Here is a 17,398-nt window from a genome sequence, read left to right as displayed (position 1 = left end):
CATCAGCAATTGTGGGTTCGATTACAGGCTCAAAATGGCCAGAAACAAAGAACTTTCTTCTGAAACCCGTCGGTCTATTCTTGTTTTGAGAAATGAAGGCTATTTCATGCGAGAAATTGCCAAGAAACTGAAGATCTCGTACAACGCTGTGTACTACTCCCTTCACAGAACAGCGCAAATTGTATCTAACCAGAATAGAAAGAGGAGTGGGAGGCCCCGGTGCACAACTGAGCAAGAGGACCTGTGAGGCGCCTGTCTCTCAAACTACAGTCGTGGTCAAAAGTTTTGAGAAGGACACAAGTATTGGTCTTCACAAAGTTGTCTGCTTCTGTGTTTTTAGATATTTTTGTCAGATGTTACTATGGGTATACTGAAGTATAATTACAAGCATTCCATAAGTGTCAAAGGCTTTTATTGACAATTACATTAAGTTTATGCAAAGAGTCAATATTTGCTGTGTTGACCCTTCTTTTTCAAGACCTCTGCAATCCGCCCTGGCATGCTGTCAATTAACTTCTGGGCCACATCCTGACTGATGGCAGCCCATTCTTGCATAATCAATGCTTGGAGTTTGTCAGAATTTGTGGGGTTTTGTTTGTCCACCCGCCTCTTGAGGATTGACCACAAGTTCTCAATGGGATTAAGGTCTGGGGAGTTTCCTGGCCATGGACCCAAAATGTTGATGTTTTGTTCCCCGAGCCACTTAGTTATCACTTTAGCCTTATGGCAAGGTGATCCATCATGCCGGAAAAGGCATTGTTCGTCACCAAACTGTTCTTGGATGGTTGGGAGAAGTTGCTCTCGGAGGATGTGTTGGAACCATTCTTTATTCATGGCTGTGTTCTTAGGCAAAATTGTGAGTGAGCCCACTCCCTTGTCTGAGAAGCAACCCCACACATGAATGGTCTCAGAATGCTTTACTGTTGGCATGACACAGGACTGATGGCAACGCTCACCTTGTCTTCTCCGGACAAGCTTTTTTCCGGATGCCCCAAACAATCGGAAAGGGGATTCATCAGAGAAAATGACTTTACCCCAGTCCTCAGCAGTCCAATGCCTGTACCTTTTGCAGAATATCAGTCTGTCCCTGATGTTTTTCCTGGAGAGAAGTGGCTTCCTCGCTGCCCTTCTTGACACCAGGCCATCCTCCAAAAGTCTTCGCCTCACTGTGCGTGCAGATGCACTCACACCTGCCTGCTGCCATTCCTGAGCAAGCTCTGCACTGGTGGTGCCCCGATCCCGCAGCTGAATCAACTTTAGGAGACGGTTCTTGCGCTTGCTGTACTTTCTTGGGCGCCCTGAAGCCTTCTTCACAACAATTGAACCTCTCTCCTTGAAGTTCTTGATGATCCGATAAATGGTTGATTTAGGTGCAATCTTACTAGCAGCAATATCCTTTCCTGTGAAGCCCTTTTTGTGCAAAGCAATGATGACAGAACGTGTTTCCTTGCAGGTAACCATGGTTAACAGAGTAAGAACAATGATTTCAAGCACCACCCTCCTTTTAAAGCTTCCAGTCTGTTATTCTAACTCAATCAGCATGACAGAGTGATCTCCAGCCTTGTCCTCATCAACACTCTCACCTGTGTTAACGAGAGAATCACTGACATGATGTCAGCCGGTCCTTTTGTGGCAAGGCTGAAATGCAGTGGAAATGTTTTTGGGGGATTAAGTTCATTTTCATGGCAAAGAGGGACTTCGCAATGAATTGCAATTCATCTGATCACTCTTCATAACATTCTGGAGTATATGCAAATTGCCATCATAAAAACTGAGGCAGCAGACTTTGTGAAAATTAATATTTGTGTAATTCTCAAAACTTTTGACCATGATTGTAGACGCTAATATATTTGTCCTCTTGCTCAGTTGTGCACCGGGCCTCTCACTCCTCTTTCTATTCTGGTTAGAGCCAGTTTGCGCTGTTCTGTGAAGGGAGTAGTACACAGCGTTGTACGAGATCTTCAGTTTCTTGGCAATTTCTCGCATAGAATAGCCTTCATTTCTCAGAATAAGAATAGACTGACGAGTTTCAGAAGAAAGTTATTTGTTTCTGGCCATTTTGAGCCTGTAATCGAACCCACAGTTGCTGATGCTCCAGATACTCAACTAGTCTCAAGAAGGCCAGTTTTATTTCTTCTTTAATCAGCACAACAGTTTTCAGCTGTGCTAACGTAATTTTAAAAGGGTTTTCTAATGATCAGTTAGCCTTGTAAAATGATAAACTTGGATTAGCAAACACGACATGCCATTGGAACACAGGACTGATGGTTTCTGATAATGGGCCTCTGTACGCCTATGTAGATATTCCATTAAAAATCAGCCGTTTCCAGCTACAATAGCCATTTACAACATTAACAATGTCTACACTGTATTTCTGATCAATTTGATATTATTTGAATGGACAAAAAATTGCTTTTCTTTCGAAAACAAGGACATTTCTAAGTGACCCAAAACTTTTGAATGGTAGTGTAAATATATATATATATATATATATATATACAGTACCAGTCAAAAGTTTGGACACACCTACTCATTCAAGGGTTTTTCTTAGTTTTTACTCTTTTTTACATTTTACAATTATACTGAAGACATCAAAACTATGAAATAACACATATGGAATCATGTAGTAACCAAAAAACTGTTAAACAAATCAAAATATATTTTAGTTTCTTCAAAGTAGCCACCCTTTGTCTTGATGACAGCTTTGCACATGCTTGGCATTCTCTCAACCAGCTTCATGAGGTAGTCACCTGGAATGCATTTCAATTAACAGGTGTGCCTTGTTAAAAGTTAATTTGTGGAATTTCTTTCATCTTAATGCGTTTGAGCCAATCAGTTGTGTTGTGACAAGGAAGGGTTGGTATACAGAAGATAGCCGTATTTGGTAAAAGACCAAGTCCATAATATGGCAAGAACAGCTCAATTAAGCAAAGAGAAATGACAGTCCATCATTACTTAAAGACATGAAGGTCAGTCAATACGGAACATTTCAAGAACTTTGAAAGTTTCTTCAAGTGCAGTCGCAAAAACCATCAAGCGCTATCATGAAACTGGGTCTCATGAGGAAAGGAAGACCCAGAGTTACCTCTGCTGCAGAGGACAAGTTCATTAGAGTTACCAGCCTCAGAAATTGCAGCCCAAATACAGTGGGGGAAAAAGTATTTAGTCAGCCACCAATTGTGCAAGTTCTCCCACTTAAAAAGATGAGAGAGGCCTGTAATTTTCATCATAGGTACACGTCAACTATGACAGACAAATTGAGGAAAAAAAATCCAGAAAATCACATTGTAGGATTTTTAATGAATTTATTTGCAAATTATGGTGGAAAATAAGTATTTGGTCACCTACAAACAAGCAAGATTTCTGGAACTCACAGACCTGTAACTTCTTCTTTAAGAGGCTCCTCTGTCTTCCACTCGTTACCTGTATTAATGGCACCTGTTTGAACTTGTTATCAGTATAAAAGACACCTGTCCACAACCTCAAACAGTCACACTCCAAACTCCACTATGGCCAAGACCAAAGAGCTGTCAAAGGACACCAGAAACAAAATTGTAGACCTGCACCAGGCTGGGAAGACTGAATCTGCAATAGGTAAGCAGCTTGGTTTGAAGAAATCAACTGTGGGAGCAATTATTAGGAAATGGAAGACATACAAGACCACTGATAATCTCCCTCGATCTGGGGCTCCACGCAAGTTCTCACCCTGTGGGGTCAAAATGATCACAAGAACGGTGAGCAAAAATCCCAGAACCACACGGGGGGACCTAGTGAATGACCTGCAGAGAGCTGGGACCAAAGTAACAAAGCCTACCATCAGTAACACACTACGCCGCCAGGGACTCAAATCCTGCAGTGCCAGACGTGTCCCCCTGCTTAAGCCAGTACATGTCCAGGCCAATCTGGTGGTCCTCTGTAGCTCAGCTGGTAGAGCACAGCGCTTGTAACGCCAAGGTAGTGGGTTTGATCCCCGGGACCACCCATACACAAAAATGTATGCACGCATGACTGTAAGTCGCTTTGGATAAAAGCGTCTGCTAAATGGCATATTAAGTTTGCTAGAGTGCATTTGGATGATCCAGAAGAGGATTGGGAGAGTGTCATATGGTCAGATGAAACCAAAATATAACTTTTTGGTAAAAACTCAACTCGTCGTGTTTGGAGGACAAAGAATGCTGAGTTGCATCCAAAGAACACCATACCTACTGTGAAGCATGGGGGTGGAAACATCATGCTTTGGGGCTGTTTTTCTGCAAAGGGACCAGGACGACTGATCCGTGAAAAGGAAAGAATGAATGGGGCCATGTATTGTGAGATTTTGAGTGAAAACCTCCTTCCATCAGCAAGGGCATTGAAGATGAAACGTGGCTGGGTCTTTCAGCATGACAATGATCCCAAACACACCGCCCGGGCAACGAAGGAGTGGCTTCGTAAGAAGCATTTCAAGGTCCTGGAGTGGCCTAGCCAGTCTCCAGATCTCAACCCCATAGAAAATCTTTGGAGGGAGTTGAAAGTCTGTGTTGCCCAGCGACAGCCCCAAAACATCACTGCTCTAGAGGAGATCTGCATGGAGGAATGGGCCAAAATACCAGCAACAGTGTGTGAAAACCTTGTGAAGACTTACAGAAAACGTTTGACCTGTGTCATTGCCAACAAAGGGTATATAACAAAGTATTGAGAAACTTTTGTTATTGACCAAATACTTATTTTCCACCATAATTTGCAAATAAATTCATTAAAAATCCTGCAATGTGAATTTCTGGAAAAATAAATCTAATTTTGTCTGTCATAGTTGACGTGTACCTATGATGAAAATTACAGGCCTCTCTCATCTTTTTAAGTGGGAGAACTTGCACAACTGGTGGCTGACTAAATACTTTTTTCCCCCACTGTGTATATATATATATATATGATGGGATGTATAGACATTAGGTGGATAGTATATCTGAAGAATACCTAGGATAGAATAGTATATGTACAGAAATAGTTGAATAGGATGGCATACCCTTAGGTTGGCGTCATTAAAACATGTTTTTCAACCACTCCACAAATTTCTTCTTAACAAACTATAGTTTTGGCAAGTCAATTAGGACATCTACTTTGTGCATGACACAAGTAATTTTTCCAACAATTGTTTACAGACAGATTATTTCACTTATAATTCACTGTATCACAATTCCAGTGGGTCAGAAGTTTACATACACTAAGTTGACTGTGCCTTTAAACAGCTTGGAAAATTCCAGAAAATGATATCATGGCTTAAGAAGCTTCTGATAGGCTAATTGACATCATTTGAGTCAATTGGAGGTGTACCTGTGGATGTATTTCAAGGCCTACCTTCAAACTCAGTGCCTCTTTGCTTGACATCATGGGAAAATCAAAAGAAATCAGCCAAGACCTCAGAAAAAATGAGGTCAAAGGAATTGGCCGTAGAGATCCGAGACAGGATTGTGTCGAGGCACAGATCTGGGGAAGAACACCAAAACATTTCTGCACATTGAAGGTCCCCAAGAATACAATTAGAACAAAAGCTAATTTACAAAATAAACCCAGAACGCAATTATGTCATTAATTTGGAATGGATAACATTGCTTAGTTCATCATCAACAATCATTCATATATTTGCCAGTTTTTTGTACAAATGATTAACACTTGCACTTAAATTGAAGATGTTTGGAACCACCAAGACTCTTCCTAGAGCTGGCCGCCCGGCCAAACTGAGTAATCAGGGGAGAAGGGCCTTGGTCAGTGAGATGACCAAGAACCCGATGGTCACTCTGAAGGAGCTCCAGAGTTCCTCTGTGGAGATGGGATCTTCCAGAAGGACAACCATCTCTGCAGCACTCCACCAATCAGACCTTTATGGTAGAGTGGCCAGATGGAAGCCACTCCTCAGTAAAAGACGCATGACAGCCCGCTTGGAGTTTGCCAAAAGGCCCCTGAAGACTCTGAGACCATGAGAAACAAGATTCTCAGGTCTGATGAAACCAAGATTGAACTCTTTAGCCTGAATGCCAAGCGTCAAGTCTGGAGGAAACCTGGCACCATCCCTAAGGTGAAGCATGGTTGTGGCAGCATCATCCTGTGGGGATGTTTTTCAGCGGCAGGGACTGGGAGACTAGTCAGGATCGAGGGTTAGATACAGAGAGATCCTTGATGAAAACCTGCTCCAGAGCGCTCAGGACCGACTGGGGCGGAGGTTCACCTTCCAACAGGACAACGACCCTAAGCACACAGCCAAAACAACGCAGGTTTTGAGGTCTTGGCTGATTTCTTTTGATTTTCCCATGATGTCAAGCAAAGAGGCACTGAGTTTGAAGGTAGGCCTTGAAATACATCCACAGGTACACCTCCAATTGACTCAAAATATGTCAATTAGCCTATCAGAAGCTTCTAAAGCCATGACATCATTTTCTGGAATTTTCCAAGCTGTTTAAAGGCACAGTCAACTTAGTGTATGTAAACTTCTGACCCACTGGAATTGTGATACAGTGAATTATAAGTGAAATAATCTGTCTGTGAACAATTGTTGGAAAAATGACTTGTGTCATGCACAAAGTAGACGTCCTAACCGACTTGCCAAAACTATAGTTTGTTAACAAGAAATGTGTGGAGTGGTTGAAAAACGAGTTTTAATGACTCCAACCTAAGTGTATGTAAACCTCCGACTTCAACAGTTTGGCCTAGGGTCACAAGACTCATCTAAAGGTATCCCATACAAATGAATGGAAGTTATGGAGGTAAGTTTGTGTCAACAAAAGTAAGAGGTTAAATATGTGTAAAAAAATAATAAATATATATTAGTTGCTGGACCCGGGTTCAAGTGTGATACGGGGATACCCTCCAAATTTGCTACAATATATACAGTACCAGTCAAAAGTTTAGACACACCTACTAATTCAAGGGTTTTTCTTTATTTTTACTATTTTTTACATTGTAGAATAATAGTGAAGACATCAAAACTATGAAATAACACATATGGAATCATGTAGTAACCAAAAAAAGTGTTAAAGAAATCAAAATATATTTTATATTTGAGATTCTTCAAATTGCAATCCTTTGCCTTGACTCCCGAGTGGCGCAGTGGTCTAAGGCACTGCATCACAGTGCTAGTTGTGCCACTAGAGATCCTGGTTCAAATCTAGGCTCTGGGGCGGCGCACAATTGGCCCAGCGTCATCAAGGGTAGGGGAGAGATTGGCCGGCAGAGATGTAGCTCAGTTGGTAGAGCATGGTGTTTGCAATGCCAGGGTTGTGGGTTCGATTCCCATGGGGGCCAGTATAAAAAAATAATGTATGCACTCACTAACTGTAAGTCGCTCTGGATAAGAGCGTCTGCTAAATGACTAAAATGGAAATGACAGATTTGCAATATTTTTGTAATGCATTTTTTTATACCTAAAGGGGTCCTAAAATTCAAAATCAAATACCTAAATGATCCATGGTATGACCTTCTTAAAACAATTCCATATGTCAGCTTAGAACCCAGGGTCAGTCACTATATTCCCCAGAGAAGAGAGAAGGGAGGGAGGGAGAGAGAGGGATCAGAGAGACGGGGGAAGGAGAGCGAGGGAGAGAGATCGATGGAGTGGGCGGGGCGGGGCGGAGGTAGAGGCAGCTTTTGCACTTAAGTGGAAAATCAAAACATGAATTTCATCCCAAATGGCACCCTATTCCCTATAAAGGGAATGCATTTTGACCAGGACCCGAATAGGGAAGTGCACTATATAAAGAATAAGAAGGAGTGACTGTTGAAGAGACGACTAGCTCAGTCTGTGGGAACTCAGACTCAGGTCATGAAAAACAACATGCATTTTCTCCAGCTCTTACTAGGAGAGGTTGAATCAGAAAATATGAGACTGCAACTCCACCCAGTACCAGACAGGGGCAGCAGAGCATAGCCCACATGCACCAACCATGCAGTCTATGGCCACAACAGTTGGTTACACCTCATGTCCACCAGATGCATCAAACTCTTTGCGTTCCAGAGGAAGTCATTCATTGTCAATGGAGCAGTCCGCAACGCTACGTTTGGGGTGCCGCACTGGGCTGGGTGACGCACTAGGCTGCGGTACATTCTGTGTACCGCATGCGTTCAATATTTTCAACTCGTGCGTGCCTTTACCGTGCGGTGCTACGAACGGAAGTACACACACAGGGAAGTATGTGTGCATCAAGTACGGAAAATGCGGTCTAGACATCTGGCAAAACAAAATTCATATGCATCTGGTGGACATCGGGCATGAGTGGGTTTACGTTTTCACAGTGGAAACTTGCATCAACCCCTGTTATTGCAACTGCTCTGCATCTGACCGTAAGGCGCTAGAGACAGTAGTGCGTACAGCCCAGTACATCAGTCCTCTGTAGCTCAATTGGTAGAGCATGGCGCTTGTAACGCCAGTGTAGTGGGTTCGATCCCCGGGACCACCCATACATGACTCTAAGTCGCTTTGGATAAAAGTGTCTGCAAAATGGCATATTATTATTTAACTGAAAGATTGGGGATTTGACTTGTTGTCCTATGAAGAAGATTAAATCCAGTTGAACATGTGAATTCAATTTATTCCAATGGAGGACATTTTTATAAACATCTTCCAAACCAGACATTTCCTGATGTTCCCTTCCATGCTGATTCAGTTGTTGTCGTCGTCACCCCCCCACCCTAGCTCTGACTCTACAGATAGCTACGTTATTGAGGAAAAATGTACTTTCTATGCCTGTGGTATGTGGTTGTCCCACCTAGCTATCTTAAGATGAATGCACTAACTGTAAGTTGCTCTGGATAAGAGGTCTGCTAAATGACTAAAATGTAAGTGTATAGACTAGACGTAACATAGTAAAAATAAATCTGGGACATTTAGTATAATATGTTACGTTTGGTATGGTTACATAAGACAGAAGGTTACTTAAGTCAAAATTCAAAGTAGGGTGGTTGGGTAGGCATATAACGCAAACGTCTAGCAACCCAAAGACTTGTTTAGCTAATTAGCAACTTTGCAACTCCTTACTACTTTTTAGTTACTTTGCAACTACTTAGCATGTTAGCTAACCCTTCCCTTAACCCTAACCTTAACCCTTTGACCTAACTCCTAACCTTAACCGTAACTTTAACCCCTAACCCTAACCGCTAGCCTACATAACGTTAGCGACCTAGCTAAAGTTAGTCACCTAACCAACTAGCTAATGTTAGCGACAACAAATTGTAATTAGTAACATATCATATGAAATGAATGATGTACATCCACAAATTAATACATACTATAAGAAACGTAACATATCATGCTATTTGGAGTGTCTTGGATTAACTTTTACTATGGTACGTCTACCCCTGAGTCCATGTTGGTGAGATAGAGAGGGAGGGGGCTGGGGATAGAAGCAGAGGATAGAGAGAGGTGGCCTGGGATGGGAGAACTAAGTTTAGCCACAGTGCTGGTTCTAAAGACAGCCATGTGCAGGGCTAATATTAGACTGTTGGCAGTCTCCAGCAACAATCTTAACTCTGCTAGACTCGTCCCTTGCAGGGATCTGCTAGATTATTTTCAGATATGTGCCTGGTTGACAGACTACACCCCTTCTCTCCCATTCCTCCCCTCCTCACCCACGTCTCTCCTGTCCTCTCCTCCTCCCTCTCCTCCCATATCCTCCTCTCCTTCTTTCCCTTCCACCCCACCCTCATAATTCAGCCCACAGTTCTATAGTTCTACAGCATCACCAGTGAAGAATTAATCTGTTAGAGAAATCAGCCCCATATTTGTCCACGCCAAGTAGGCTCTGGCAGAGGAAGGGCGAGGAACTCCAAACTAGTGTTTGGAGTTCTCGGAGTGTGTGTGTGTGTGTGTGTGTGTTTGGAGTTCTGCGAGGAAGTATGTGTATCTTCCTGACTCCAGGCTAGATGAAAAGAGGAAAGAATCAGCGATGTGACATATATTTGGATAGTCTTCAAGCTATTAGGATGTGTGCGTGTGTGTGTGTACCTGAAGCACTACAATATTAGTATCTGAACACAGATTGGCACAGGAGGCGATAGGGATAAATTACTTCTCCAAAGAGAGACATATTGGATAGACTGTTTGGGCACTCTTGCCCCAGCAGGCCTCAATGAGGAATGTTCTTTTTCTTGTTTTTGTAGTAGGTGATAAATATGTAGGCCAAACATTTAGGCAATGATGTCATAATGTATCTGTATTGTGCGTTTATATATTTTAATTGTATTTTCATGCTTCACCCATCACCCGGTTGGGATCTCTTGATTGGGCCAATACTGAATGATCATCTATAATTATGCCCACCTGTGTGTGATATTGTTGTTGTGACATTGATTGCCATTGCCATTGCACGCTGAAGAAGGGCTTATACCCAAGTTCGTGCGGCAATAAAAATGTTAATTTAAGTTTATTGTGCTGTCTTATTTTTGTTCTGTGGATTATATACAAGGATTCAGCACCCGAGCTAAGTTTATAGAAGGTGGAGTCGAGCACATTGTTGATCTTTTCACAGGAGGTGTCTACCAGGCTGATGGTGTGGTCGGTGACACTTTGCTTCTTGAAAGTCCAATATTTTGAAAACCTGACTGCTGACATGCAAAAGATTTTGGGACTGTATCAACAGTGGACGAATACATTTCCCCCCCCCCCCTCTAACCTATCACCTAGCGACCTCATCCAGAGGTTCAGACCACTTGGTGTAATGGTTAACGTGTTGGCTTGACAGTCGCTGGATCTGGGTTCGAGTCCCTCCTGGGATTATTCTTCAAATTGTACTACATTGGTATCAGAAGTGGGATGGTGTGTAAATGTGAGGGACTTGGTATAGAGAAGCATGGGGACATGCTTTCCTGAAGGAAGGGGGTAGTGTAGAGACCTTCACCTAGTGACCTTGTCAAGAGGTTCATACCTTTTGGCATAATGGTTAAGGTATTGGCTTGACAGTTGCTGGACCCGGGTTCAAGTGTGATACGGGGATACCCCCCAAATTTGCTACAATATATACAGTACCAGTCAAAAGTTTAGACACACCTACTAATTCAAGGGTTTTTCTTTATTTTTACTATTTTTTACATTGTAGAATAATAGTGAATACATCAAAACTATGAAATAACACATATGGAATCATGTAGTAACCAAAAAAGTGTTAAACAAATCAAATAATATTTTATATTTGAGATTCTTCAAATAGCCACCCTTTGCCTTGATGACAGCTTTGCACACTCTTCCATATATGTTATTTCATAGTTTTGATGTCTTCAGTATTATTCTACAATGTAAAAAAAGTTAAAAAAAGAAAAACCCTTGAATGAGTAGTTGTGTCCAAACTTTTGACTGGTAGTGTACCTTTGAGTCAGAGTAATTGAATCAACAGTTTATTCACTAATAAGTAATACTTTCACCTAGGCCTAATTCCAAAACAAAACAAGATCAGAGCCCCCCCAAATACTGGCACTCATTTGTATGCACAGTGGAGCACATGACCGGTCGGTGAAATGTGGGAACACAAAAAAATACAACAAACAACCATATATGAATCATGAGCTTCTAAACACTGCATCCATTCAAAGGATCAAACCGCAGATAAATGACATGGAATAATTAAATAAACAAATGTTTGCTTGATAAACTTTCACTAGCGAATTGAATCAGTGTAATTTAACATGAAACTGGCCTGTAAATGAACGCCTGAGCTTGGAAAAACAACAATGATTAAATACACAACTTACAAGGGAATGACTATATAGACAATAAGACACACATTAACTATTTAAAGGGAGACATGCACATTGGGAATGGAGAAACTATGCTGTCTCTAGCTCTGGGCCAGTATCCACAAAGCATCTCAGAGTAGGAGTGCTGATCAAGGATCAGTTTTGCATTTTAGATCATAATGAATAATATTATATGGACAGATCCTTGATCAGCACTGTTACTCTGACACACTTTAGCCCAGTTTACACCTTGCACTAACGTGTTTTTTGTGATCTGATCAAGGTGATTCAATCACTATCTGATCAAGGTTTGTGGCATCTACATAATGGTATTAAAATGTGTCTCTCATTCGTCCACTGTGTCTGCAATGTGACCAGATTTCCTGGTCCCTTCCTGTATGCAAATTGTTTGAAGGATTTTCTTTCAAAATAATATATATACAGTACTAGTCAAAAGTTTGGACACACCTACTCATTCAAGGTTTTTTCTTTATTTTTACTATTTACTACATTGTAGAATAATAGTGCAGACTTCAAAGTAGCCACCCTTTGCCTTGATGACAGCTTTGCACACTCTGGGCATATATATTTTTTAAGACATGTATTGATGCTATATGTCAATGGTGCCTCCTGTCAATGATTTTAGAGGGCGAGGTAATGATGATTTAAATGGTTTCACTGTCCAGATCCGTCTCCAATTGTAAGATATTCAGACACAATGCATCCCTGAGTACCTCCGGAGGTGGTCAGGTAAATCTGATCTCAATGAGATCACAATGCGTCTTTAAATCTTGTACACCTGTCTAAAAATGTGGGCACAATCAGAATGTGGACAAGATCAGGACAAAGGATACATGTTAGCATCTAGGATATAAACAGGGCTTTTGTGGATACAGGCCATGGTCCCATCAAGCAATGACAACAACCAGTTGCCTGTGCAGGCAGAGGCGCCATGCCCATAGGGGACAGATTTAAAAAATAAAATTATTCATTTATTTTCTCTGTAATACTACTAGCCACTTAATAATGTTATGAAGTTGTCTTTAGCTAGCCCAGATAGATTCCCAATCTCCCAACCTCATAACTAGCTACCAGGACGCCATTTCAGGCTATCAATCAAGTTAGAGTAGCTAGCTTGTCTAACTATTTTAGCTGGCATGCCTGCTGGCAAGCAATAAAACATGTTTTTAAGAACCACCAGTCAGAAGGATAGAGAGGTATGATTAGATATGCAGAAATGTATACATATTTTGTTTTACATAGAATTAAGCATAAAGATTACGGCTCTAGATTGCTTCTTTATGACTTATGGATGGGGGCCCTAGCCCCCCTCCAGGCCACCCCCCAGCCATCCTCAAGTACTTTGTGCCCCCTCAGATGTTTGGGGTGCATGACGCCCCTGTGTGCAGCAGTAGAGGAATGTGTACTAATGCTCTGGCACATGGACAAGAGCTTATTGTTGTTGCATTGTCGAGAAGGAACCTGCAAGTAAGCATTTTGTTGGACGGTGTATTCCATGTGTATCCTGCATATACAACTAATAAAACTTGAAACTAGACCGTTTCCATCACACCCAGTGGGTCTCAATCTACACATAGAAGGTAAATCTACCATAAATACACCATCACCAAGCACTTATCAGCCAATCTCTCACTGCAGAATAACAACAACACTAGGCTACTCATTCTCCCTGCCTGTGAATCACTTATCTGAGGACACATCTGGGGTTGACTAAATACTTGAGTGTGTGTGCAGCACACTGTTACTGTATAATCAGTGACTGTGTAATCTAAATGGAGGCGTCCTGCACTGAGGGTAGTGTGCTGCAGTCCTTATTTGGGCCTGTACTGACCCTTTACAGTTCACCCAAACCATGTGTCACAGCCTCAGACAAGGGGAGAGATAAAGAGAGAGAGAGAGAGAGAGAGAGAGAGAGAGAGAGATAGAGAGGGTCGAAGAGAAAGAAGGGCTGTTAAACTGTCAGGAACAGTAGAGCAACTAAGAGAAGAGGAGGAGTGGAGAGAGATTTAGTTAGGGGAAGTGGGGAACTCTAGGAAGTGTGGTGAGGCAAGGATGAGAAAAGAGAGATCGATGGAAAGAGGGAGGATAGGTTTGTGGATGGGGAGGTGATCATAGATAGCCAATGACAACAAGGCAGGAGAACTTTGAGGTAAAAGAAGAAAATAAAAGAAGAAAAAGGGAAGAGATAATGAAGAGATAATGAAGAGAGGATGAAGAGAGGATGAAGAGATAATGCTTCAGAGCAGTATATCTCAGCGTGGATCTAACAGAAAACTCCCTATCTACAGAATGAAATAGAGGAGGAAGGGGGAAAGAGAGAGAGATTTACTGGAAAGAAGAAAAGAGAGGGGGATCTGTTGGTCAGAGGAAAAGAGAGAGGGATCTACTGAACAGAGGAAAAAGCCACTTGGGAGAGGAAAAGAGGAAGGGATCCATTTGGCAAAGGAAAAGAGAGAGATAGTGATCGACTAGACAGAGGACAAAAGGTAAGGAACCCTGTATAGAGGGGACTAGGTGACCTGAGGAAGAGAGCCACCAACTGTGTGTGTACTGTGTTTGTCTGTGTGTGTGCGCTTGCGTAGTGTGTGTTTGTTTGTGTGTGTGAGGACAGGACTACGCTCCACCCAGCAAGCCAGGCACGCTCTTAGTCTCAGGCAGCGTGTGTGTTTGTGTGTATGAGTGTTCCAGCCAGGCATGCTCCAGACAACAACATGTTCTCCTATTCAAAATTGAATGATTTATGTGTATGAGAGTTCCTGTGGCTCACGCTCAGTGTGTGTAGGTGCGTGCGTGGTGTGTGTGTCTGAGTGAGTGTGTTTATTGTGTTTGTGGGTGTCTGTGTTTAGTGAATGTGTGTGTCTGTGTGTACTGTGTGTGTGCATAGTGTGTGTGTGTGTGTTCCTGTGGCTCAGGCCAGGACGAGACAAGGCAGCGGCTCTAGACTCTGGCACCGTGCTTTGTAGAAGAAAAATAGAAAGAGAGAAGGAATAGTGGAGAGGAGGGGGGGGGAGAAATAGTGAGAGAAGGAGTGACAGACTGTGGAGGATAGAAGGAGGAGGAAAAATCGAAGAGAACTGAGGAAAGAAAGAACAGCAACAACAAACAGAGGGAGGACTTTCAGAAGGAGAAAGTGAGAAAGGAAGAAAGAGAGAGAGAGAGAGTGAAGGAGAAAAGGAGAGGTTTTGAAGGAAGAATGAAGGCGCTTCAGAAGAACCAGGGGCGGACAGACCAGATGCTCGGTGCCATGGCTGACATGCTGACTTCCTTGGCATTGCCCAATCAACAGTGGGTGAGTGACACATCAAGTTTTGGTTTGTGGCAGTGTTGTTAATTGGTGTTGTTTTATTGTGTTGCGTTATTCTCTGCACTTCATTGGTGCATCCTAGAGATAAGCTAGAATAGAAATGAATGAAATAGATGTGTGTTATAGTCCAGTACAATTATAACAGGTTATTTGTTTCTTATGGTTTTGGAAATCTCTGTTGTTCTAGATTAAAATGACCGAATAGGTCATACAAGTTAATCAAAGAGAGTAAAGATAATGACCTAACTGCTTTCATATCAGGAATATGAAACCCCTGTTCATATGTGTGAAAGGAGACAACAGTGCAGACTTTATTTATAGCAATACTAGCACCTATGAAGTGTCCAGAGTTTTCCGGACCCTATTGGCATGACCCTTAACCCTCATCTGTTATAGAGATTTGGTCAGACAACATCAGATGGACTGTTTACAATACAAACACATTCCACAGATGAGATTGTGTGTGTGTGTGCGTGTGTGTGTGTGTGTGTGTGTGTATGTGGGTGCGTATATTGGCATGACCCTTAACCATCATCTGTTATAGACAATAGGTCAGACCGCATCAGATGGACTGTTAACAAACACATTCCACAGATGAGAGAGAGTGTGTGTGTGAGTGTGTGTGTGTGTGTGTTTGTGTGACCCATTCAAATCCAATCAGTCAGTGACATCAATAACATTCTCAACAGGAACACCAAGCTAAAATTGGACTTTAACACATTTCATGATAGCTTGACTCTTAAGGATAACCCTTGGTTAAGGCAAGTCACACAAACAGAGGGGAAAGAAGTACAGAAAGAGAGATAATAGGGACAGAGAAAGACACTGAGAGGGAGGGAGTGATAAAGAAAGAGAGGGAGATAGAGTTAAAGAGTGAGAGACAGACAGAGAAAGAGTGATAGAGAGAGAGACAGAAAGACTAACAGAGATATACAGAGTAATAGAGAGAGAGAGCAAGTGGGATATGTGAGAGTTTGTGTGTCTGGTGGTCTCTCTTCAGTGGTTGGGAGGAATCTTGGATGTGTCTCACACACAGGAATTGGAGTAGTACTGATTAAGACATCTCCCCTTAAACAAACTCATGAGAGCCTAACTAATGCCTTCCTTCCTTCATCTCTCTCTCTGCCCCCCCTCTCTCTCTCTCTCTCGCTCTTTCTCTCTCTCTCTCTCTCTCTCACTCTCTCTCTCCCTCTCTCTCTCTCTTGCTCACCCTCCCTCCCTCCCTCTCTCTCTCTCGCTCCTTCTCTGTCTTTCTCCCCCCCTCTTTCCCTCCTTCCCTCTCTCTCTCCCCCTCTATTTTTCTCTCTCCCACTCTACCTCCACCCTTTCTCCCCTCTCTCACTCTCTGACATCATGTACTGCCATGACTGTTTTATAAACTGCTGTAGGTCTTTACATAGAAACCAGTCAGACGCTAAATGAAATCAAAACGGTGTGTTACAGTGCTGTATCAGACACAATAAATAAAAGAGAAGATTTCAGGCTCAGAAGAGTTCCTAGCATTGAGAATCAACCAACCCAGCTAATAATTATAGGGAGAGAGAACGTTTTTGTAATCTTACCCATAATGTTCCCCTAATGTTTGAGTGTCCAATTCTACGTTAGTTAGGGGAACATTCTATCTATGCTAGCAAAAACCTTTTTAGCATGTTTTGGTGTTAGTGTTAGCAGAACATTCCCTTAATGTCAAGCGGGACATTAAGCGTCAAACTTATCTAGAACGTGGTTACAATGTTCTCAGAATATACAACACTAATGTTCTAGACGCATTTTATGGGACATTGCAAGAAATCAAATCAAATCAACTCTTATTCGTCTCATGCTTTGTAAACAGTGAAATGCTTACTTATGGGCCCTTCCCAACAATGCAGAGAGAAATAAAATAGAGAAATAATATAAAAGTAATATAATGTAATAATAAAAGTAATAATAAATACCCAATGAGTAATGATAACTTGGCTATATACATGGGGTACCAGTACCGAGTTGATGTGCAGAGGTATGAGATAATTGAGGTATCCTAGATATACTGTATGGGCCCTACAAATGCCTATATATGCTCTTCTCAGTATTTGGTATTCAGACTTACCTTTTTCAGTCGCATAACGCGCTCTGCAGGTGTGGCTACCTTGCGCGCTCTGAATAAATGTAATTCAGTACATTTATCTTAAGCCATCTCTTTAAATATGGGTTACCTTTAATTAGAATTTTGTTGACAGACTCAATAGAATACATCGAGAGAACGATGTCAGAATATAGGGATCAATGAAAGAAAGCGCATCTATGCATATTCGTTTCCATTTCAGCACCAACTGGTAGATATAAAAATAATCTGATCTTGGGGGTTAGAAAAGTATGAATAAAAAAAAAGGTTCA

The 17,398-nt window shown here is 41.9% G+C and overlaps 1 protein-coding gene across 2 annotated transcripts in view; it reads left to right on the top strand.

Moving 5' to 3' along the window:
- The first annotated feature begins 13,656 nt into the window (after positions 1-13,656).
- Positions 13,657-17,398, top strand: part of LOC121545865 (rho guanine nucleotide exchange factor 25) — a 125,712-nt gene continuing 121,970 nt past the window's right edge. For both annotated transcript variants that reach the window (XM_045209452.1, XM_045209451.1), the window contains exon 1: positions 13,657-15,007. In XM_045209452.1, the coding sequence (XP_045065387.1) occupies positions 14,912-15,007 (96 nt within the window). In that variant the 5' untranslated portion in view covers positions 13,657-14,911. The remainder of the gene's footprint in view (positions 15,008-17,398) is intronic.

The sequence above is a fragment of the Coregonus clupeaformis genome, chromosome 30 (assembly GCF_020615455.1).
Source record: "Coregonus clupeaformis isolate EN_2021a chromosome 30, ASM2061545v1, whole genome shotgun sequence".
NCBI lineage: Eukaryota > Metazoa > Chordata > Actinopteri > Salmoniformes > Salmonidae > Coregonus > Coregonus clupeaformis.
The sequence above is the reverse complement of the archived record's forward strand: the minus strand, read 5'-3'. Positions and strand labels throughout refer to the sequence as shown.